The sequence below is a fragment of the Mchenga conophoros genome, linkage group LG7 (assembly GCF_057382185.1).
Source record: "Mchenga conophoros isolate Kocher_MC1m ecotype Shallow Benthic linkage group LG7, M_conophoros_male_GT1.1, whole genome shotgun sequence".
NCBI lineage: Eukaryota > Metazoa > Chordata > Actinopteri > Cichliformes > Cichlidae > Mchenga > Mchenga conophoros.
The window spans coordinates 68,666,803-68,690,651 of record NC_140532.1 but is presented as its reverse complement, the minus strand read 5'-3'; the positions used below and the strand labels follow the sequence as shown (position 1 = coordinate 68,690,651).

At 43.6% G+C, this 23,849-nt stretch overlaps 1 protein-coding gene across 1 annotated transcript in view; it reads right to left on the bottom strand.

Moving 5' to 3' along the window:
* The window catches only part of LOC146571726 (sodium channel protein type 4 subunit alpha B-like), a 70,045-nt gene that overhangs the window by 16,254 nt on the left and 29,942 nt on the right, over positions 1-23,849 (bottom strand). The window contains exons 12-30 of the mRNA XM_085281059.1: positions 23,072-23,135; positions 22,951-22,983; positions 22,636-22,865; positions 21,918-21,989; positions 21,737-21,832; positions 21,322-21,669; positions 21,067-21,232; positions 19,697-19,869; positions 18,748-18,811; positions 17,765-17,919; positions 16,286-16,459; positions 13,288-13,389; positions 12,359-12,643; positions 12,151-12,204; positions 11,904-12,041; positions 11,672-11,776; positions 8,044-8,314; positions 1,605-2,220; positions 1,331-1,475 (exon numbers count right to left, since the gene is read on the bottom strand). Coding sequence (XP_085137185.1) covers positions 1,331-1,475; positions 1,605-2,220; positions 8,044-8,314; positions 11,672-11,776; positions 11,904-12,041; positions 12,151-12,204; positions 12,359-12,643; positions 13,288-13,389; positions 16,286-16,459; positions 17,765-17,919; positions 18,748-18,811; positions 19,697-19,869; positions 21,067-21,232; positions 21,322-21,669; positions 21,737-21,832; positions 21,918-21,989; positions 22,636-22,865; positions 22,951-22,983; positions 23,072-23,135 — 3,291 coding nt within the window. The remainder of the gene's footprint in view (positions 1-1,330; positions 1,476-1,604; positions 2,221-8,043; positions 8,315-11,671; positions 11,777-11,903; positions 12,042-12,150; positions 12,205-12,358; positions 12,644-13,287; positions 13,390-16,285; positions 16,460-17,764; positions 17,920-18,747; positions 18,812-19,696; positions 19,870-21,066; positions 21,233-21,321; positions 21,670-21,736; positions 21,833-21,917; positions 21,990-22,635; positions 22,866-22,950; positions 22,984-23,071; positions 23,136-23,849) is intronic.

Below are 23,849 nucleotides of genomic sequence, written 5' to 3'. Positions count from 1 at the left end.
GTTCAGCCTTCCTGTACTGTCGCCTAGCTGATCGAGTTGAGTCGTTTATCCACGCTGTTGATCGCACTGATTTAAATGGGGCGATCTCATCAAGAATAGTCTTACATTTATTATTAAAATTCAAATCCATCTGCACAATGCCATCACCAAGAGAAGAATTCGACAGTCCTTCAAAGGCAGTGGAAAACTGTTCTGTGGCCGTTGGTTTAAAAACACGATAACATCGTGTTGAGGATGTAGGTTTAAGATGGCAATGAGATAAAAGTATATTAAACACTAATGGACAGTAGTCGGAAAAGATTGCATCAATTATTTCCAAATTAAAAATTGGTAATCCAAATCCATAGGATCGTCAGATCCAAATCGCTGTGAGTAAAAAAGTCCTTTAAAATAAAGGTTTTATTAGCTAACGAGCGGACATTAGCAAGGCTACTCCTTAGTGAAGTTGAAGGCTTAGTAATGGAAATAGGAGCCCGTTGAAGTGTCCGCAGGTTCTGGAAATTTATTCCTCTTCGACGATGTCGCGGAGGTCGCAGGCGTGGGATCATTGTAGTAATCCCAGCGACAGGAACCATACAGGGGTAGATCATGGTCGGGGAGGTCCAGTGTTTGACGTAGTCAGATCTGGCCGCCTCAAAGTATTGATCATTCCCGGGACATAAGAAGGCAGCCTTCAGTCTCACCAGTCGACTGCTTCGTCTTCCCCAGCGCCGGCGGTGCCTGGTTGATTGGGGTAGCTTCGAGATAAAGCAAAGGCTGGCAGGGACAGAAACGCCGGGCAGAAATGGTGGAGGGAGAAATTTCTGATTTCCGTAGTTCCAGCAGGATTCACGTCTCTAACAAGGTAATGTTAAATCTAAAAGCGTTTGGCGATCATAAAAACACAGAGAGTTAGCATCTTTTGAAGCGAGTAAAACAAAGGCAAACAATAACACTGGGAGGGACAGACGGCTGGCCGTGAACACTGGCGCCATCTTTGGAATTTGGATCCACAATATCACCCACAATAATTATTTTATCTGAGCTGAGAACTAAATCAGATAAAAAGTCTGAGAAATCAGACAGAAACTCTGTGTAAGGCCCAGGTGGACGATAGATGATAACAAGTAAGACTGGTTTCTGAGTTTTACAGCTGGGGTGGACGAGGCTAAGCATCAGGCTTTCAAATGAATGTCTGGGTCTTTGGTTGATTAACAAGATGAAAATAAAGAGGAAACCTAAAATTCTTCAGTAAACATTTAAGGAGAAGACTTTAGAGTGGTTTTAGTTTAAGCAAACAGAGTTTAAGAAACATATCAAAATGTTGGCAGCCCGTCCCAGGTGACCTTACCTGTGTAGTAATTGTGCGCAGAACATCCAAACAGCTGATCTGGTCTCCAGGAAACAGAGGCAGATTCAAGTGAGTCAGTTTTATGGTGTTTGGTTTGGGAATCCTCAAAGGATCCTGGAGACCATCACAGAAGTCTGCCAGCTCACTGGGGAACACATTAGAAAATATTAAAGTCCATTAGAGACTATTAGACTGTTACAGTGGAGTCCATTATAGTGCAGAACCATTTTTGATTAGTGTTAAGGTTAGAAACCGTCACCGAGCTCAGTCTCACCTGTACTGTATGACCTGCGAGCCACTGGGGTCAAATCTCCTCCAGGTTTCATAAAACATCTGGAGGTGATCATCACTCAGCATCTCAGCGTCCTCAGGGCTCGCTGTGTTGAAGAGCTCCAGGATGACAACGATGAACAGGTGGATCACCAGCAGGCAGAAGAGGAGGATGTAGGAGCTGAAGAAAACAATCCCCACCGTCGGGTTGGCGCAGTTACCAGGCTCAGGTAATCGCAGGTCGCAGTCTGGAGGCGTGTTCATGATGGGACTCAACAGGCCGTCCCACCCCGAGGACGTGGTGATCATAGTCATGCTGATGATGCTGTTTCCAAATGTCTTGAAGTTAAACATGTCATCGATCATCATCTCATGCTTCACGTAGGCAAAGTTAAACATCCCAATGATGGAGAATGTGTACACAATTAGGAAGAAGAGCAGGCCGATGTTGAAAAGGGCAGGAAGTGACATCACAAAGCCCATAATCAGCATCCAGATCCTTCTGGCAAACCGAATGTGAGGGAATGCTCCACATAAGGTGAACAAACGACCCAATCGCATAACAGAAAAGAGAGAGGGACTGCCGAAATATTTTTCCAAGATGTCAGCTAAGAAGAGACCTGCAACAACAACAACAACAACAACAACTATTTGTATAGCACATTTAAGACCGAAGGTACACCAAAGTGCTTCATAAAAATGTTCAAACATAACAGATATGAGACCATAACAGAGTACAAATAAGCTAAGAATTGAGAAAAGCTGGTTAAACAAAAATACAGATAAAATAAGAAATAAAACATCAGAGTGTATTTTAGAAAATAAAATCACTGAGTATTCATAAATATAAAGTGGGGGTATACATACAGTGGTACATCAATAGAAGATAAATAACAGCTGGATGAAATATAGGGAATGTGCACTTGACTAACCGAAAACGCTCGGCCACACAGCTAAGTTTTTAACTGTGATTTAAATGAATGGATGGAATCAGAGGCGTGAACGGCAGCAGGAAGATTGTTCCAGAAGCTAGGGCCTGCCAGGACAAAAGCACGGTCACCTCTGGTCTTTAGCTGGGATCTAGGCTGCACCAAGAGTAACTGTCCTGATGATCTTAGGGCTCTCCTGGGGATATACGGATTAAGGAGTTCAATGAGGTAGCACGGCGCAGTATTGTTTATGGTTTGAAAGGTGAGCAAGAGAATTTTGAACTCAATGTGGTATTTGACAGGGAGCCAATGCAGGTCAGCGAGGACTGGGGTAATAGAGGCAAACCTTCTGGTTCCAGTCAAAAGGTGTGCCGCAGCATTCTGGACAAGCTGCAATCTATGAAGAAGGGCAGAGACCAAAGTAAAGGGAATCACAGTAGTCTAATCTAGAGGTCAGAAATGCATGGATAGGTTCTCAAGGTCCTATGTAGTGCTTGGCCTTGGATATTTGACGCAGTTGGTAAAAACTAGATTTAACTACCAAGGATCAATGTTCCCTCTAATGTTTCACGTGTCTGAGCGAACACACAAACTCCCTGAGCGTCTCTTGGACCACTGTGAGCACCAGCAGACGTGTGCACTGTGGTCACGCCAGCATCTAATCCATCCAATTTACATGGTTTATTAAAGTAATCAAATTACAGCATTTACATTTATCTTAGACGACTTTTAATTAACTGCTTTAGGCCACTTACAATGTTTTAGAAAAATTGGTTTTGTAGCATGTTAACACTATTGGAAGTAAAAATAACTTGAACTCCAGTTTTGAAAACACAACTTTCTTTTTTTTATTTTTATAAAGCTCTGACTTGTATTATGAGTATGACTCTGTGGGAGAGAGTCCTGTAACTCTGTCTGCAAAATACAGTAAATAATGACCAATGTTGGGCAATTAATTATTTAGTTACTTCTTCAAAAGAGTAACTGAGTTATGCAAACAACAAAGTTTTTTGCAGCTGTTTACCTAAAAATGCAGCCAAAGCGTTTTTTTAAACAAACATTTCAAACTATTTACAGAACAATCAGCTGTTCTGCATCAAATCTGATGCCACACAAATTATTTGTGCCGCTCCAAAAAATAATTTCTGTCCACTATGAGATGAAGGAGAACAACAGCCTGATACCTGCAGGCCTGACAGCAGCAGATGTATCACTGCTGTAACACCTGTAACACTCAGCAGGCGCCTCATTGTTCTGACACACACAACACTACTGACTACACTACACACTGACTACACACTAACTACACACTAACTACACGCTAACTACACACTAACTACACACTCCAAACACGCTAAACGTCACAAATCTCAAATCTCTCTCTCTCTCTCCCTCCCCCCTCCCTCTCCCCGCCTCTCTCTCCCCCTCTCCCTCCCCCTCTCTCTCTCCCCCTCTCTCTCCCCCTCTCCCTCTCCCTCTCCCCCTCTCCCTCTCCCCCCCCTCTCTCTCTCCACCCCTCTCCCCCCCTCTCTCTCGCCGTCACTCCTAAAACTTCCTCCTTCCTAAACAACTAAAGGCCATGTTGCCATATCATTTTTTGATTGGTCGACATGGTATATTTTTCGACCAATAGGAAAGGGTGGGGTTTTTTTGGTGTTGTTTTTGCTCGCAGGCTTTTGAGCGTTTTCCTTATAAAACGCCGTTTTTACCGTTTCTTCCTGCAGTAAATATAAAAACGACAGTATTCAGGAAGGAAAACAAACATTGCAGATATTTTATCATAACTCTGGTTTTACGTGGCCGATCAACACAATTTAAAAACTGGTATAAAGTCCACACTTTGTCCGTCAGTTGTTCCGTCTGTCCTGCTCACATCTCCAATGGTTGGACACGTTGTCATTGTTGTGATATTTTGATACCATGGTAGCATTTACAGGATATTGTTTTATAGTGATATTATACAGGAAAACTGTTACTCAATAAGGCCCATTTACTAGTTGTTTTTCTCTTTCTCTGTGACCCAAGAATTAATGTGTAAGAATCACAGGCTGGTACCTCAAGGTCGAAAATACCACAGAGATCACTTCCTTACTCCCATCCTCCCTTCTTTATCTCTTACAAAAAGGCTTGTTAAAGGCCAGGTGGTTTGTTTCAGAATTCACTAATGAAAGAACTCTGTATTCTATGTCTAGGAGTGTATTTTGCTGGGATGATCATAAATTGTAGCTGAACTGATAAACTATACAAAGGATACTTCTTTGCTCAGAGGGCAGGAAGACGTTTCCTTATTTGGTCTGTACCGGTTTGAACTGAGAATCTGCTGACACATGAACCTTTTTCCTCTATATAAACTGTTGTCTGATGAATAAACCTTTGAGTTGATTTTGGGAAAGCAACCTGAAGCAGTCTGTGTTTCCTTGTTCTCCCAAGCTACTCCCGACGTCGTAACTAACCTGCTGAACGGCATACCTGAGTGTTACTTTGAATAATTTTGAATCTTATAGGGTAAAGACAAAACTCTGCTTATAGGTGCCCACGCCTCGGAGGAAACCCGATCCACGGATGACCCGGGACGGAGATTTCTTTCAGTCATTAACGTGGCTTCACTCCACAGCAGCCGCTTTGCTAAAACACCGGTGTCGGCACATAAGGACGCGTCATAGCCTGTCAGCGACGTTGATTGGCTGCGTATATACGAATGTGAATCGCATCATTGGCTGGTGTTAGGTTTTGTATTGTTGATTGTCATTTATGCTTAGAAATATTTAACCATATATGCTTAGAGGTGTATAATCAATTGTGTAGTGATAGGATGTGTGATCTTTAACAGGCTGCAAAGGCTTGGTGTGTATTCCACACTAGAATGCACACCCACATCCTGGGAGCACGAGAGAGGTCGTACCTTCTCTTATTATTTTATGGTAGGATTAACGTAGCTACGTCTGTTCTAGTCTAAGTGCTTTTTGTTTAGATGAACTGTTGGATTTTCCAGACCAGCAGGTTAAGGAAGCCGTTTATGGGGTCACACTCTGACCCCACACACACACACACACACACACACACACACACACACACACACACACACACACACAGTATTCTTTGTTTACATGTATACCTATGTAAGATGTTATATGTTAATGACCCTATGCATATTCATGTAACCACAGTAAAAGGAGTGCTATGGGGAACCTGGCTGAGAGTCTGATGGAGGTCAAGTGGTGGAACGACACTTGGCTCCAGGCAGGTCTCCCTCATGCATGAGTAACATGAAGAACTTTGCCTACTTGTGTCTTGCTTGCTGTGTAATTATATTGTCTTCAGCGTTCCAGCGAATAGGTTCAAGCTACAAACCTATCAGCTGGACTATGGGATAAGGTGGCATCGTTCTGATCCCATACGGGAGCAGCCAGTCACTCACTGACTAACACTGCAGAACAGGATTGTTAAAGTTTTAAATTTAATTTCAGTGCAGGTTAGATTTTCTTTTTTTTTTGTGCGCAGATACCATGCCAGCGGTGTGCAATTGCCCATGCGTGCAGCTTAGAGGGAACATTGCCGAGGATACTTGTTTGTCAAACTTAGCTGAAAATGTTTTTTAAAAAATTGGTTTTGTAGCATGTTAACACTACAGTATTGGAAGTAAAAATAACTTGAACTCCAGTTTTGAAAACACAACTTTCTTTTTTTGTTTTTATAAAGCTCTGACTTGTATTATGAGTACACTACACTACAGACTAGCTAAACGTCGCAACACACGACAACACACGACAACACACGTCACAAATCTCTCTCTCTCTCTCTCTCTATCATTTTTTGATTGGTCGACATGGTATATTTTCCGACCAATAGGAAAGGGTGGGGGGTTTTTTGGGTGTTGTTTTTGCTCGCAGGCTTTCGAGCGTTTTCCTTATAAAACCCGTCAACAACGACAGTATTCAGGAAGAAAACCAAACATTGCAGATATTTTATCATAACTCTGGTTTTACGTGGCCGATCAACACAGTTTATAAACTGGTATAAAGTCCACACTTTGTCCGTCAGTTGTTCCGTCTGTCCTGCTCACATCTCCAATGGTTGTACACGTTGTCATTAACGTGGCTTCACTCCACATCAGCCGCTTTGCTCGCTAAAACACCGGTGTCGGCACATAAGGACGCTGTCATAGCCAGTCAGCGACATTGATTAGCTGCGTATACACGAATGTGAATCGCGTGATTGGCTGGACTATGGGATAAGGTGGCATCGTTCTGATCCCATACGGGAGCAGCCAGTCACTGACTAACACTGCAAAACAGAATTGTTAAAGTTTTAATTTTAATTTCAATTCAGGTTCGATTTCTTTTTTTGTGTGCAGAGACTGTGCCAGCAGTGCGCAATTGCCCATGCGTGCAGCTTAGAGGGAACATTGCCGAGGATACTTGTTTGTCAAACTTAGCTGTTTAAGAGGACACCTAAGTTGTTAACAGTGCCAGAAAGAAAGGTGCCAAGGGGTCCAAGAGTATCAGCAAATTGGCCCTGTGAAATATGGTTGTCGAACGGCACGATTTCTGTTTTCTTCTTGTTCAATATAAGAGAGTTATCAGAGAGCCAATCTTTGACCTCTCTCAAACACTCTAGCAGACAGTGTACTGATGACCAAACATCACCAGAGAGCCGAAAGTAAATTTGAATATCATCAGCATAAAAGTGACAGGAGATATTATACTTCTCTAAGACAGAGCCTAGGGGCAGCATATACAATGAAAACAACATAGGGCCCAACACAGATCCCTGGGGCAAACCACAGTAGAGGGGAGCAACAGAGGAAGAGCAAGTAAGTATGTAAGACCTGTCCGACAGATACGATCTAAACCAGTTCAGGGCATTACCCATTATGCCTACTGTGTGCTCAAGCCTCAATAGGAGGATATTATGGTCAACCATATCAAAGGCAGAGGTCAAGTCCAATAAAACTAAGAACGTAGAGCACTCTGAGTCGGCAAATAAAAGAAGGCCATTAAGGACTCTCAGCAGCGCTGTTTTGGTGCTATGGCGTGGTTTAAAGCTAGACTGGAATTTATCACTGATATTATTTGCATCCAAGGAGGCCTGCGTCTGTGAGAGGACCATCTTCTCCAATGCTTTAGACAACAATGGAAATAACACAGACACACCACACTCTTTCTTCTGCTTTTGATGCCATAAGTGGAGGTTTTCCACACAGGCCAGGTTTGGATTTGGGGGTTTTTCCCCTTAATAATAAACACATTCATTTAGAAACTTCAGTTTGCGTTTACACGTGTTATCGTTGACAAATATTTTCATTGTTTGATCTGAAACATGTAAGTGTGACAAACATCAGGAAATCAGGAAGAGGGCAAAGACATTTTAAACTGCAGAAACCATGACACGGACTGACTTTAGAGTAAAAACAGGGAACATTGTACTTCCTGTTACAGCCCGCAGACATTTGCAGTAACTAACCAAACTGAGATCAGATAAGAAAAGAAGATTGTTTCTGTGTGTAGGACTCACCTATAATGGACAAAGTGAGAACCACAAAGTCCACAATGTGCAAGACACTTCTGAAGTAATGCTGTCTGAGTGCAATGATCTTCAGGATAAACTCAACAAGGAAGATGGCCACAAGGATGAGATGGATCCAGTTCAGGACAAGTGACTTCTCCTCACTCTGATCATCAGTCTCCACCATTAGAACCACCATGTTGAAGAAGATAACCACCACCATGAAGATCTCAAAGTACAGAGCGGTGACCAGGTCAAACAGCCAAGCCAGGCAGCAATTCTGGAGACAAAGACGTAAGCTTTAAACACTCCGGCAGTCAGTCGGTTTGCTGACACTGCAAATAGTTTTCAGTAAAAACCCTCTTACAGGAGAAACTTTGTGATTCAATGTTATCTTAATCACTGCTGAAACAGAATTTGTTTCTTCACCTCCACAGTAGGAGGCAACAGGCTAATATATGAAGGCTGGTGTAAGAGTCTGATTGACAGCTGATGACTCTCTCTACTGCACAAAATGAGACTCGTCCTTACAGTCATTAATCTGACAGCTCTAACATTCATTACCTTTATTACTGCAACGCCTCCATACGTGCCTTCACGTGCTACATATGAACATATATCCATAAGTATCTGGACTCTGATGCGTATTTTAGTGTCTGCACACCGTGAGTTTTAAAGGTTTGTAAAAATATTCCATCAACTGTTGTTTCATGCAGTCCCCCGTTTTCAGAGGCTCAAAGGTGACAAACAGTAAAGCCCATTCCCTCATTATTCAATGAAAGTTTGAGCAGTTACAAAACCTGAAACTGATTCAAGGTGTTGTATTTAGGATCAGAGCATCTAATTGAGTCAAGGGGATTCTTGAGGAGGTTGGTGAAACTCTTTGAAAGTCTACGATCAATACAGAGAGTTTACAACAAGATGCAAACTACTGGTTACACTCAAGAAGTGCTAGAATAGATTTTACCAGAAAACATCTAAAGGAGCGTGCACAGGTCTGAGAAACATCTTTGGGCCGATGGAAGCGAGATGAACTTTCAAATCAAATCACTTTTATTGTCACATCACATGTGCAGGTACTCTGGTACAGTACATGCGAGTGAAATTCTTGTGTGCGAGCTTCACAAGCAACAGAGTTGTGTTAAAATACAATAACATAAGAACAAGCAAAATATAAGAATGGGTAAATCTGAGAATTATATGAATAAATATATGTACAGTATAAGAGTGTATGTGCATTACTGAATGTGTATACTAAATATAAATATCTACGTGTGTGTGTGTCTATACATATTTTAAAAATTAAATAGAATAAACAATAAATAAAATATATAAAATATACAGAGGTTGGTAGTTGGACATGTGCAAAACAGTGGCATTTATATACAGTATGGAGTGCATAATGTTGAAGTTCTCTTAAGTGAAGCTGAGGTGACTATGAAGTGTTCAGCAGTCTGATGGCCTGATGGAAGAAGCTGTCTCTCAGTCTGCTGGTACGGGACCGGATGCTGCAGAACCTCCTTCCTGATGGAAGTAGTCTGAACAGTTTATGGCTGGGGTGACTGGAGTCCTTGATGATCCTCCCCGCTTTCCTCGGGTACCGCTTCCTGTAGATGTCCTGGAGGGAGGGAAGCTCACCTCCAATTATCCGTTCAGAGCACCGCACTACTCGCTGGAGAGCTTTGCAGTTGTAGGCGGTGCTGTTGCCATACCAGGTGGTGATGCATCCAGTGAGGATGCTCTCAATGGCACAGTGATAGAAGGTCCTGAGGATGCGGGGGCTCATGCCGAATCTTTTCAGTCTCCTGAGAAAGAAGAGGCACTGCTGCGCCTTCTTCACTGTTTTGTTTGTGTGTACTGACCACGTAAGATCCTCAGCCAGATGTACCCCAAGGAACCGGAAGCTGCTCACTCTCTCCACAGCAGCGCCGTTGATGGTGATGGGGGTGTGTACTTCTCTGCACCTCCGGAAGTCCACTATCAACTCCTTTGTCTTTGCGACATTGAGGGTGAGATGGTTGTCTTGACACCAGTGGGTCAGGGCGCTGACCTCCTCCCTGTAGGCCGTCTCATCACCTTTGGTGATAAGACCCACCACTGTAGTGTCGTCCGCAAACTTCACAATGATGTTGGAGTTGTTAGTGGCCGTGCAGTCGTAGGTGTAGAGTGAGTATAGGAGAGGGCTCAGTACACACCCCTGTGGAGCACCAGTGTTCAGTGTGATGGGGGATGAGGTGATGCTGCCCAGCCTTATTCATTTTATTCACCCCAGTTTGAATAACACCTTGGGACTTGCGCCAGAAAATAAAAAAGTCAGTAATTCTAATAGGTTTTAGGTTCAGGGGATTTACGCAAATTTGCGCAGGGTTAGTAAATCTAGTGTTAAATTAAATAAAATTAACTACAGCTAAGAGGCAAACCAGGTTGCTGTGCGAATCGGTTGATTAAATTATTGCAGTTACAGCGCAGACCTATGATTGTTGGGAGCAGTTCTGATTGTACAGTCTGACAGCTGCAGGGAGGAAGGACCTGCAGAAACGCTCCTTCATGCATTGAGGATGCAGCAGTCTGTCACTGAAGCAGCTCTGCAGCAACATCTACATGCATGGGGTGGGAGACTCTGTCCATCAGAGATGTTATTTTGGCCACAGTCCTTCTGTCTCCCACCACCTGCACTGGGTCCAGGGTGCATCCCAGAACAGAGCTGGCCTTCCTGATGAGTTTATCCAACCTCTTCCTCTCAGCTGCCGATAAACTGCTGCTCCAACATACCACACTGAAAAAAATGACAGATGCCACCACAGTAAGAGCTGCCAGTTTGTCTACCATGGTGGTGACCATGGTGGCCATTTAGAAGTCGGCCATCTTGGATACAACTTTTGTTTTTTCAATAGGAAGAGAGTTAAGTTGGCTACAATAGGTGACACGGGGGAAAGGACGCTCTTTCGAGGATTCCAATGTTCACATGTTGGACAGAGAGGACAGATGTTTAAAAGAGGAGTGAAAGAAGCCATTTAAGTCCACCTGGAGTTTACAACTCTCTGCCATCTATAATCTAGTTCTGAGATCCCTCCCCAGACGCCTTAACACCCACTCACATCCTGGGCCATCTGGCCTCAGGAAATCACATGACAGGGTGGGGCCGGGTTTCACCATGAGCTCACCCGAAACCCTGGCTGATTGTGACCCACACCCGTTTTCACACCTTGGCTCATGTGATTAGGTAGAGGATCATCAGGGGGTCCTTTGTACCTCTTTGGGGGGAAACTCCCACTGGGTTTCAATCTGGGACTCTCCACCATTTGACCTTAGAACTGAAGAAGCTTCTCGGATGAGAGCTGAAACGTCTTCAAACAACTAACGGTTCTCTTTCCAAGCTCCTTAGATTCCCATTACTTTGGCATTTTTCACAAATTCAGCAAAAGAGCTCAAAGATACAACTTGAAACTGGTTGTTTCCTGAGTTGTGCATCATGTGTGGACACAACATTAGTTCATCCCTTGAGTTAGGAGCCTCTTTTATGCCTGAATGGGTCAGAGTTGGGTAATCTTCTGAAAGTGGTCGGGTACAAGGACTGGGCTAAAAATGAAAATCAGCCAGCAGTTGACAAAGACTGAAGAACTATATCTGAACTGACCTGAGGTTGTGGAACAGTTTTGTTGCGTTTTTCAGAGAATCGTTTCTTTATGGTGCTCAAATATTTCTGCTGCTGGTCCGTCACAAAAACATGTTTCCCTCCGAAGTAGAGATGAGAGACAAGAGCAAAGTTAACTGACAGAAACAGGAAGAACGAATTCAGCCAACACTGTGGAGCTTCTACAGACTGATGCCCAACTGTGTGTGTGTGTGTGTGTGTGTGCGTGACCTATCTTGTGTCTCTGCTGGTGGATCGTATCAATGATGACTCTAATGAAGAGGTTCAGCGTAAAGAAGCAGCCGATGATAATGAAACAGATGAAGTACAGGTACATGTACACATTGATCTCGTAGCGCGGCTGGTCTTCCACCTACACACACACACACACACACATACAGTGGTTTTAACACACACACACAGTAGTAATATACCAGCAATAACAGCAACAGTAATAGTACTGATCCAGCGTGTATACTGACTTGTCTGGAGTCCACAGCTGCATACATGATGTCCATCCAGCCTGAAGACGTCCCCTGACCCACAATCAACACAGAGTTTCATTAGAAAAACAATGAATTCAAGCTGTATTACTAAATGATACTGACTTTAGTTAGCTTGGTTATGTTTTTTCCACACAGTTGATGGTTTTATGCATTCTAACTAACAAGTTAGAGTGTTCACACTGACCATGATCAGCAGCGACAGGAAACCCATCCCCACATTGTCAAAATTAAACGTCCACGTCTTCCAGTTGACCTCAGAGAAATTCTGATCCATCAGTGAAAAGCATTCAGTCTTGTTGTTCACCACGTAAAAGGAGAAAAGCTCCTCTGAAGTCTCATTGTAACAGTAAGAAAACTTTCCTGCAAACAGATTCACTCCTATCACGCTGAAGACAAGCCAGATGACCAGAATCACCAGCAGCATGCTGAACATGGAGGGCAGCGTCACGGCAAGCACCTTCAGCACCACCTGCACACAGACAGAGACAAAAAGGTCTCTGCTGTGAATCAGCTCACATCCAGTTAATAAGCTGCCTCCACGTTGGCTCTCCATCCAACAGGACTTTAGTTCTGCCAGGAAAGTTCACTATTAGCTACTGAAAGACCTGAAAACCTGTAAACAAAAACTAAGCAAATGATATACAACGTAAACAATCATTCAACTTGGGGTGTAAATTGTGTGACATGCAAATGGTTTTATACTGAGACAAAAGTGATAAAGTCCTTCTGCTTACACCAGCGATTAAAATACCTGGGCCACGTCTGTAGGATGGACAACCGAGAAATAAGAAAACAAAGATTGTTTGATGAACGCTCCCTGAGTTGGGTGAGATTGAAGAAACGTTTAGGGACAGATACCCTGCAAATAAGGAGAATGATGATGGATAGGACAAACCTTCAGTGTCTATGGGAAATAACAGACACACCCTAAGGAGTCAAATCTCCTAAAAAGGGAACACAATGATGAGTAGAGCAAAAGAGAAAGTCACACGAACTCTACAAATCATTTAACAAGCAAAGAATTTTATAAATATTTGATCTTCTTTCTCTAGCAGAAGAGTACACCTACATCCTGCTCGGCAATGTCTGTATCTGTATGAGTGCCTGCCTCACCCTCATGCCCTTGAAGCGAGACGGGACCCTCAGAGTCCTCAGAGCTCTCAGAGGCCGGCTGGTGTATCCAAGCATGTTGCCCATCAGGGAGAACAGAGACACCTAGAAGACAGCACAGCGGTGACAATGTGATCCACCTGTCTCTAATAATCGGCTACAAGCCACAGGCCTTCGAGATGGCAGTTGTTAAACATTACTTAAAACCAACCCCTTGTCCCAGCTGTGTTAGCTACTTATAGGCCAATCCCCAGCCTTCCTGTTATCGATTCTTGAAACAGTAGTTGTCAACAGCTAACAGATCATCTGCAGAGGAATGGCTTATTGGAAGAGTTTCAGTCAGGTTTCAACTGTAGGAAATCAGGTCTTTACTCTGTCTTTTGTATAATGAATCTGTAGTGATCTTTGAATGGTTTCTGATGCAGGGGACTGTTCTGCTATCATTCTGTCCAGTGTTAGTGCAGCCTTTCATACCATTTACCATAACATTCTGCCTGACAGGCTTGAGGTTCAGGCTGGTGTATGTGGCTCTGCCTTAGACTGGTTTTCTTCTTACTTATCTGACAGGACTGTCTCTGTTAGAACAAACCATTGCCTCTGTTGAAGTCATTATGATCAAAGTTGTCCTTGTTGTGTTTAAAACTGTAAACCTTTTCTTGAACTGCATGCAGATATTTTTCCTCCCCTAGATCTAGCATGGTGGGGGATGCTATTAGCTATAGCGTTTAACTGCAGGCGCGCTTGCATGTAAGATTCTGGTTTCCTTATTTAGTAATGAATGTTTACTTCCTGCCATTTATGGGCTCACCTGTGCTTGTATATGGTGGACTGTTCAAGGAGTTGAGCCATGTACGGGGTGTAATATTGGATTCTTCTCTGGCTTCGACTTGCATATAAAATATTCATCATATTGCTGTTCATTTCATTTAAGTAACATTTCTAAGTTATTTTTAGACTATTGTAATAACCTGTTTTCCAGCTTGGACAAATCATTGCTTTCTTTCTTCATTCACAGACTCTGGATTTTTTGGTTGTTCCCTGTAAATGACTAAAGACGAGGGGGCACAGAGGCTTTCAGTCTGTGGCACCAAGGCTGTAGAACAGTCTACCACCACAACTACACTTAGTGGACTCTGTGGACTAACATCTTTGTTTAAACAGGCTTCAGAAGTTTTATTGGAATGATTATAGGTTTATTTATTTATTTTAAAACTACCTGTTTATTTTATTTTATTTTATCAAATATTTTTATTGAATATTTTAGCACTTAATGTTCAGATTTATTTGACCCTTTTGTGTACAGCGACTCTGTGAAAAGTGCTTAATAAATAAATAAACCTAATAAATAAACTTTGCTTACTACTCATAGAGTTCACAGCACAGAAACAGCTTTAGTGAAGGTTACAAATGATCTTCTTATGGCCTCTGACAGTGGACTCATCTCTGTGCTTGTCCTGCTAGACCTCAGTGCAGCGTTCGATACTGTCGACCATAATATCCTATTAGAGCGATTAGAACATGCTGTAGGTATTACAGGTACTGCACTGCAGTGGTTTGTATCATATCTATCTAATAGACTCCAGTTTGTGCATGTAAATGGAGAGTCCTCGTCACACACTGAGGTTAATTATGGAGTTCCACAGGGTTCAGTGCTAGGCCCAATTCTGTTTACATTATACATGCTTCCCTTAGGCAGCATCATTAGAAGACATAGCATACATTTACACTGCTATGCAGATGACACCCAGCTCTATCTGTTCATGAAGCCAGATAACACACACCAATGAGTTAAACTGCAGGAATGTCTTAAAGACATAAAGACCTGGATGGCCGCTAACTTTCTGCTTCTTAATTCAGATCAAACTGAGGTTGTTGTACTCGGCCCTGAAAATCTTAGAAATATGGTATCTAACCAGATTCTTACTCTGGATGGCATTACCTTGGCTTCCAGTAACGCTGTGAGGAACCTTGGAGTCATTTTTGACCAGGACATGTCCTTCAACGCACATATTAAACAAATATGTAAGACTGCGTTCTTCCATTTGTGCAACATCTCTAAAGTTAGAAATATCCTGTCTCAGAGTGACGCTGAAAAACTAGGTCATGCATTTATTACTTCCAGGCTGGACGACTGTAATTCATTATTATCAGGAAGTCCAAAAAACTCACTGAAAAGCCTTCAGTTAATCCAAAATGCTGCAGCAAGAGTCCTGACAGGGACTAGAAAGAGAGAGCAGATTTCTCCTGTTTTGGCTTCCCTTCACTGGATTCCTGTTAAATCCAGAATTCAAAATCCTGCTCCTCACATACTCTTAAACCAATAAGGTCTTAAATCATCAGGCCCCTCCTCAGATGGCCCCGCCCCTCCCTGAGCCTGGTTCTGCTTGAGGTTTCTTCCTGTTAAAAGAGTTTTTCCTTCCCACTGTTGCCAAAGCGCTTGCTCATAGGGGGTCATATTATTGTTGGGTTTTCTCAGTTTCCTTAACATTACTGTAAGGTCTTGACCTTATAGTGTAAAGCACCTTGAGGCAACTGTTGTTGTGATTTGGTGCTATATAAATAACATTGAATTGAACTCGATGAAATTGAAATGACCTCATTGTACAGGAGAGTAGTGAAGCAGCAGGTTCATCTTACCCAGCCTGACTGTGTGCTGTTAGTTTATCTGTTCAAACTGAAACAACCCCATTTCTTTACTACAACGTCAAATACTGACATCCTGTCAACGCCGCCCACATCTCAGACATGAACAGCCCGTCCTTTAGCTTCGGTGCCATCACCAATGCTGAGGTGGGTCTATGATCCCCAGCTCCACACATGGTTAAATGCCCCACATCATTTTTCGTTCATTCCAAGATTTAGTCAGAATACTCTTACTGATACAACCCTCCCCATTTACCCAGGCTTGGGACCAGCACTAGGACAACACTGGCTTGTGGTCCCTCCGTGACTGGCTTTGTAAAATACTGCCAATAATTGGTGCTGCCGATTGTGCTCTTACATCTAGGATGAGGAAGTCGAGCCAGCACCAGAAGCTTGTGAAGTATTTCTTGAATCCAAAAGCGATCCACTTCAGTAGCATCTCCACCAGAAACACGAAGGTGAACACCAGGTCTGCCATCTTCAAAACTCTCTGCAAGACTGGACGATGCCCCAGGTAGATGTCCTCAAAAACCTGTTCACAAACACACGCCTGTTTACTCACAACAAGCAGCATATGAGACGATCTAAGGACAACCACTGTCATTCTAGCAGTGTGACCTTCTGGTTTAACAGACGACCTGCTGTCCTGTTTGTTCTTCATGAGCTCTTCTTTTCTGTCTGTGTTTTTTCCCACCACCCTCCGACACATCCAGGAGATGGCTGCTCCTCCCTGATTCTGGTTCAGACGGAGGTCTCTTTCTGTTAAAAAAGGGATTCTTCCTTCCCACTATCACCAAGGGCTGCTCTTGTCATCTGATTGTTGTGATCCTCTCTCTAATATTGTAGACTGTGATCATCTGCAACTCTGGCGCTTTAGTGAGGGGATGTTTTGTGTCTTTCAGAGCAGCACCTCTGCAATAATAAGACATAACTTTTCTACCCATGAACAGGAAACCACCCCAACAGCTCCAAAACCCAAAAAGGTTGATTCAGGTCATCTGAACGTTTTCAGTGGGAGAAACGTTTCATCATCATCAGGTGACTTCTTCAGTCTCAGCGGACTGCAGGTTTCCAACCTTATAAACAGTAGATTGCACAAGCAGATGACACAACACAGAAAAGCCACCTCGTCAGGACAGGACTCTGCAGTCTATTCACACCTACAGGCCAGTGGACACTCTTTCAATGATGAGGATGTAACATCCTGGACAGGGAGGAACGCTGGTTTGAAGGCGGAGTCAAGGAGGCCATTTACGTGAAAAGGGAAGGACCATCTCTGAATGGAGGAGGGGCCTAAGGGTACATCTGTCACCATCTTACAATGCTGTGATTGCAGCCATTCCCCAACTCTCTGTGAATGGGACTCATGGTAATTGATCAATCGTCTTTGATCAAATGGTCAAAAGAATTTGCATATTAACGATGAAGGAACTGACCTCCCAGCCCATTGTTCCTTCAGTGGTGCTAGTTTCAGTCAGTGTGCAAATGTCCTGTTTATATGGTTGGAGACCTGCAGTCAGCTGAGACTGAAGACGTCCCCTGATGATGAAAGTTTCTCCTGAAAACGTTACGACCAGGTGTACAGATTCAACCTTTGGGATTTACTTACCTGGATGATTGAGCATGCATCAAGACACTGATCCAAAAGTGATTTCAAAGACAAAATCAACTGTCTGTGGGTTCATGCAGGTCGCTATCAGTGCCATATGTTTAGCTTAGTGGTTTCAGTGTGGAGTTAAGCCAGGAAGATAAAACATGTCCAAGTGAGTCCAGGGTTTGAATGGGACATGAATTCATGATGTATATTGTCAAATATGTATTGACAATGTCTGTTTACCAGAGCTGCACAGCTCAGCAGGATGATGAAGACGATGAAGCCCTCAAAGAATTTGTGTTGCACGATGCAGAGGCAGGCTCTCCTGAAGTTAGACCAGACCCTGCCGGTACCCTGGGATGTGTCTATTTCCAGGAACGGACAGCAGATGTAACAGCCTGAAACACATCAGAGGCGTTGCTGACTGATTGGCTTCTGTTCTCTTGATGTAACGGAAACAGCTGCAGTGAAGGAACTTTGATATCATCTCTGTATGTCACAGTTTGTTGAACTTTTAAATTGGGTCTACATCATCCATCAAACTGAGGCACTGAAAACTAAATCATGCACAGAAGAACCAAAAGCTGCAGTTCCTCTTGCAGAGGCTCCAGCAGTGAGCCGGTCGCCATAGATTTAACATGTCCCTATGTTAAAACTTTACAGCACAAATAAACATGTTTACAGCCTGAGACCAAATCCATATCCATAATTTCCCCCTTTCATGACAACTGTAAGAGAGTGAGAGAAGGTTTGTATTGAGCCTTAAAGTTGGCATTATTAGGGGCGTGGCCTCTTTGACTAACAGGTGGATGGTGACACAGGCGGGTGTAGCTGCTAGCTGTCTGCCAATTGCAGTCCCTGAACTGGACCTCTGGACCATGTTTGTGCTGTTGGAGCCTTTTGGATCATTTTTATTACAATCATCTGACCAATAATATGGCTGCTGTGAGGTTGACTGGACCAACAGACATTCAAGAAGTCTGAGGTCCAGTTTCAGGGACTGAAACTTGAGGATTTTATTTGGATGTTACTGAACACTAATTAGCAGGTATCCGAGTCTGTGTGATCCAAATATGGTGAAACATGAACACGTTTACCAAAGCTCAGCATTTACGTAATTACTCTCACTGCCACAAGAGGGAGACAAAGGTTTGTCACTGCAGGTTTAAACTATTTTACATATAATAATTTGATATAACAGTGTGTGTGTGTGTGTGTGCTCATACTGTTGCAGCAGCAGTCCTCAGGTTCTGGATGAGTTTCATCTTTACGTTTCTGCATGACGTCACACTGCAGACACAGAAGTTCACAAACATAAATAAACTTTAATGTCCTAGTTACTTTAAAATACTGTCACCGGACTAAGTGTTCACACTCTGAAAGCTCACGCGGTTTATGTCTCGGGTCTTTACTGTGTCTGTGAATTCAGGATGGCTGATTTCAGTCCTGTAAAAGTCTGATGATCACCTTCTTTAAGCTGTTGCAGTGATTTTAACATCAGCAGCTGCTGATGAATTTCAAACTAAAACCTGAACTTTACACGGTCCAGTTGTCTGCTTTAAACCTGTGTGCTGTGGATGTGTGTGTGAAAGCATCTCATCGCTGTGTTTCACTCAATTCATCATAAAGACAACTGCAGTTATGCTGAAGCTCTGATGATGCTGCGGTCACATCGAGGGTGGAGAGATGTTCTTCATGCACAGTGATCACAGTGAGGAAAATAGCACTGTGTAATAATAAATAATAATAATGGATTGGATTTATATAGCGCTTTTCAAGGCACCCAAAGCGCTTTACAATGCCACTATTCATTCACTCTCACATTCACACACTGGTGGAGGTAGCTACAGGTGTAGCCACAGCTGTCCTGGGGCAGACTGACAAAAGCGAGGCTGCCATATCGCGCCATCGGCCCCTCTGGCCAACACCAGTAGGTAAGTAGGGTAAAGTGTCTTGCCCAAGGACACAACGACCAGGACAGAGAGCCCAGGGATCGAACCGGCGACCTTCCGGTTACAGATGCGATTCCCAACCCCCTGAGCCACGGTCGCCCCGTGGCGACACAAACATGTTTATCTGCTGTTCATACTCGAGGCCGAAGCTGCGTCACACATCAGTATTTACTTTTAACATGAAATTCTGCTCTAGGATCAAAAATAGTAGAATCTGCTTTACATGCTGCGTCTCCTTTTCTTCTGCATTTTCAGGCGTCCTAAACTCGATCTCAGCCACAGCGACGGGGGCCTCCCAGGCGGCCATGTTTGTGTGGTTATCATCGAGGGTCAGCTGATCTGAGCTCACAGAGCTTAAGGCCAGATATTCCTCCTTGTTGTCTTTTTCAGTGTCACCTGCAAATGAGGAAAACATGAAAATATTTTCAAATTAAAAGCTCTAAATCTAAAACTTAAAAAAGACACAGAAATCCAAATACGATCCACAGAAAAAAAATAAACCACTAACAACAGAGTATGTGTGAGGATGACCTGAAACATGAAGGCAACACTGCCTCAAACCTGCAGTCTCTCTAATGTCCAGCAGGTGGCGACTCCTCTGGTTGTAACCTGAACATTTGCAAGTATATGAGAAAATGAGCTTCGTGTTCACCTCATCACTCAGCTCACTGATGAATTTATGGTCTCAGTCACTAGTTTGAAGTCTTGTTGAGGAGAAGGAAGGACGGGAAGATTTAAGTCGAGACTACAATCCACTTTACATTTTACTACCAATGAGTAGTGAGCAGAGTCCCTCACTGTCGAAGTCAGATCCAGTTTGTAAACATCCAGTTTCAGGCTTCAAGACAGGACTTCACTAAGTCTTAGTCTTAAGTGTATATTTATTTTTCTACTCCTTTTATATCCATTTATTAGGGTTTTTTGCACTGATGTAACTCGTCGTCTTGTCTTTATATGCTGCACTGGCTGTAGCAGTCAGTGCGCCCCAGGGCAGCTGTGGCTACAATGTAGCTGGCCATCACCAGTGTGTGAATGGGCGGATGACTGAATGCAGTGTAAAGTACTTTTGGTCCATAGGTGGGTGGCTGTAGCTCAGGTGGTAGAGCAGGTCATCTACTGATCGGAAGGTTGGTGGTTCGATTCCCGGCTTCCCCTAGTCTGCATGCCAAATATCCTTGGGCAAAATACTAACCCGAAATTGCTCTCCGACGCATTCATCGGAGTATGAATGTGTGTGAATGTCAGTTGTGCTTGTGTGAATGGGTGAATGCACAAGTTGTGTAAAGCGCTTTGAGTGCTCAGAAGAGTGGAAAAGCACTATATAAGAACCAGTCCATTTACCATTACCATAGGGGACTAAGTAATGCACTATACAAATACAGGCCATTTGCCATTTAGCGGAGATGACAATAAAGTTTGACTTTGACTAATATGTTACCTCGTTGTGGCTGTGCCAGTGTTATATCTACATTCCATGTTAATAATGCAGACCCCCAAAACAGCAATAAAGTAATGGCACAAAACAAGCTCCTTGGATTACTGTGACCTGGATAACTGAGAACCTACAAAGACAAATATACAAACAAAAACCACCTTTGTGATCTTGGTCAGCGTAGTTCTTCCCCCACAAAGTCCAGATTCTCTTGGGGATCCAGGTTCTGGTCTGTTTCATGGTACTCTGCAGGATGTTTGTTGTTTTGTCTTCTGAATCCACCAGCTGAACATTGATGAACAATAAATTCAGGAACAGATGTAGGATCTGCAAACAGACCAGGAACTCATTCAAAAACTCCTGATGGACTAAGGTGGACTGGGTCATTCTAGGTTGTTGAGTGTAAAGAGACTCACCAGCAGCTTTCCAACAATCAGGACAATCATGAAGAAGGTCACACACATGCCATCATTCGAGACCTCCATGCAATCCCATAAAGACTCTAAACACAGTCCACACAAGACCCTGAAGACAAGCATGAAGGTGTGGAAAAAGTCTTCCATATGCCAACGAGGAAGCTGGCAGTCAAGAGAAATGCGACAGACGTTAGCTTTGTAGTCTGACTGGAACAGCTGCACGCCCGCCACAGAGAACATGAAGACCGTGATGAAGAGAACCAGAGTCAGGTTCCCCACTGAGGCCCAGACGATCTTCAAAAACATGTGGAGCATCGGCCACCAACGGGCCAGCCGAAACACTCGAAACTGGACAAACAGAAAGATACGTGAGAACAGATGATGATGGTGACGGTAATGGTGATGTTATACTAACCGGAAGAAGAAGCAAAGATAGACCCTCAACGTCAGCCAGTCCCAGCTGCACCAGAGAAATGATGACGAGGATAAAGTCGAAGATATGCCAGCGCACCTGTAACCACGACAACAAACAATCACAAATGTTTCTTTGAAAATGGCAGATCGCTGAACTGTTGAGAAGAAACTACAAATCTGACCTGGAAGTATCCATGCAGGCCCAGTGCGACAAGTTTGATGATCATCTCAGCTGCAAAGATCACACGGAATACCTGCACAGTTCAAAGGGGTCAGAGGTCACAGGGTAGAAGCATGTTTTGCATCCAATTCATCCAACCATCGGCAGACAGGCGAACGAAAAACCTCGAACACACCGAGTCCCGTGCAGAAGTAGAAGTTCCAACAAAACAATAATTTTCCTGTGAAATGTCACCCATGTAAAGGTAGATCACTCTGACCAGGCATCACTGTTACTGCAAAAAGACTCACGGTGTAAATAAACCTCAGTAAAGCTCCCTCTGAATCCCAGCTGATCCTTACTTTTCTCGAGACTTGCCAGAGGTTTATACTGTACCCCCGTTACATTTTTACCTCACTGTGCTGCTTTTCCTCTCAGTTATGCAGGTCGTTTACAGGTTTGTACCGTTGGTTTGTTACCATTTGTGATGTAATTGCTCTGAGTGGACATTTTAAACCACTCTTGCTAGGTGGCTGAAGAACCCGCTAAAAGCATTCATCACTAAATTGGTCATGGAGGCACATCGAAGAAGAACATATGGTCCCTCCGACTGATCAAGTCTACACCAAACTAAGGGAGCAGAATGGAAAAGTCCTGATTTTAGCCTGCAGTGAAGAAGCTGCCATTAAATTAACCAAGTAGGAGATAACAGGGTCTGCAGAAACTTCTTCAACACTCACCAGCTCAGCGATGACCAGGGTCTCCATGAACTCCTCCATCATAGGGTAATGTTCCATGGCTGTGAAGATGGTGCTAACAATGATGCAGATGATGATGACCAGGTCAAAGAAAGGGTTCGTGATAAAAGTGTGAAACTGCTGTTTGAGCCATCGCCAGCAGCCACAACAGTCCCCCTTCAGGAAGGCGTCAGTGCAGGTGCAGCACAAAGGCCGGTGGTGCTCCTCTGCCTCTGCAACACAAAGCTACTCTGTGAGGCCACAAACTGTGTCAGGATTAAGTTGTCTACAGAGCCTCAGCTCTTCGTGTTTGTGTACCTGTGACTGCTCTCAGTAACGGAGCGTGTTGTCCTGTCCCAATGAAAGAAGGTGGAGGTTAAAGAGGTGGAGGTAAATATCTGTTTACCTTCAACGTATTCTTGCTTAGTAGCTCGTATACCAGCTGATTTCTTCTTCTGCAGTGAGTCCTGTTGCTCTGGAGTCTCTGCCCTGCTGGAAGCCTGCTGTCCATAACAAAACACCCAAATTCAGTTATGCTAAATGACGATTTCAGCAGAGCCATCCCACAGTACTCTGAACAGTTTCCAAACAGGGTTATTTTGTGTCAGAAAGGTCACGGCTGACACAATAAGTTGAGAAGAAGCTGGTGAAAGGTCTTTGGAACAGCTGGATTTTAAATGCTGCCGACAGGTCTGCAGGATTGGTCACATGCTAGACACAGAAGGATATTTAGATGAAGAATAGGACGTGTTTGATATATGAACAGAACTAAAGCCCGATAATAGACCTACTCGTGTTATTCCAGTATATTTTGTACAGGTGTGGAATGTTTTAGCAACACTGGCAACACCTGGGCCTAGTGTGCCAGTGCTCCAAGCTGTCAGAGCTCAGCTGTTGGTGTGGCTCTCCTCCTAGAGACACACACCTTATGGTTATTTTATATTGTTTCTATTGTGTTGTTTACATATTGTTGTGATTTACATTGCTGTGATTGAGAGTCGTCATCTACCCGAACCAAATTCCTCGTATGTGTCTGCGCATATACACGGCCAATAAAGGCGACTCTGATCTCCCTTTTGTCGTGGCCATGGAGCCCATCAACCTGCTCAATGAGGCCTGTAGAGTCTGAGGTGGGGCTGTTGGACCTCAGCCACAGTAACTGGGGTTTCTCTGTGGTTTCTCTGAGCATCAGTTCTTGCCGTGAATTTGCTGCAATG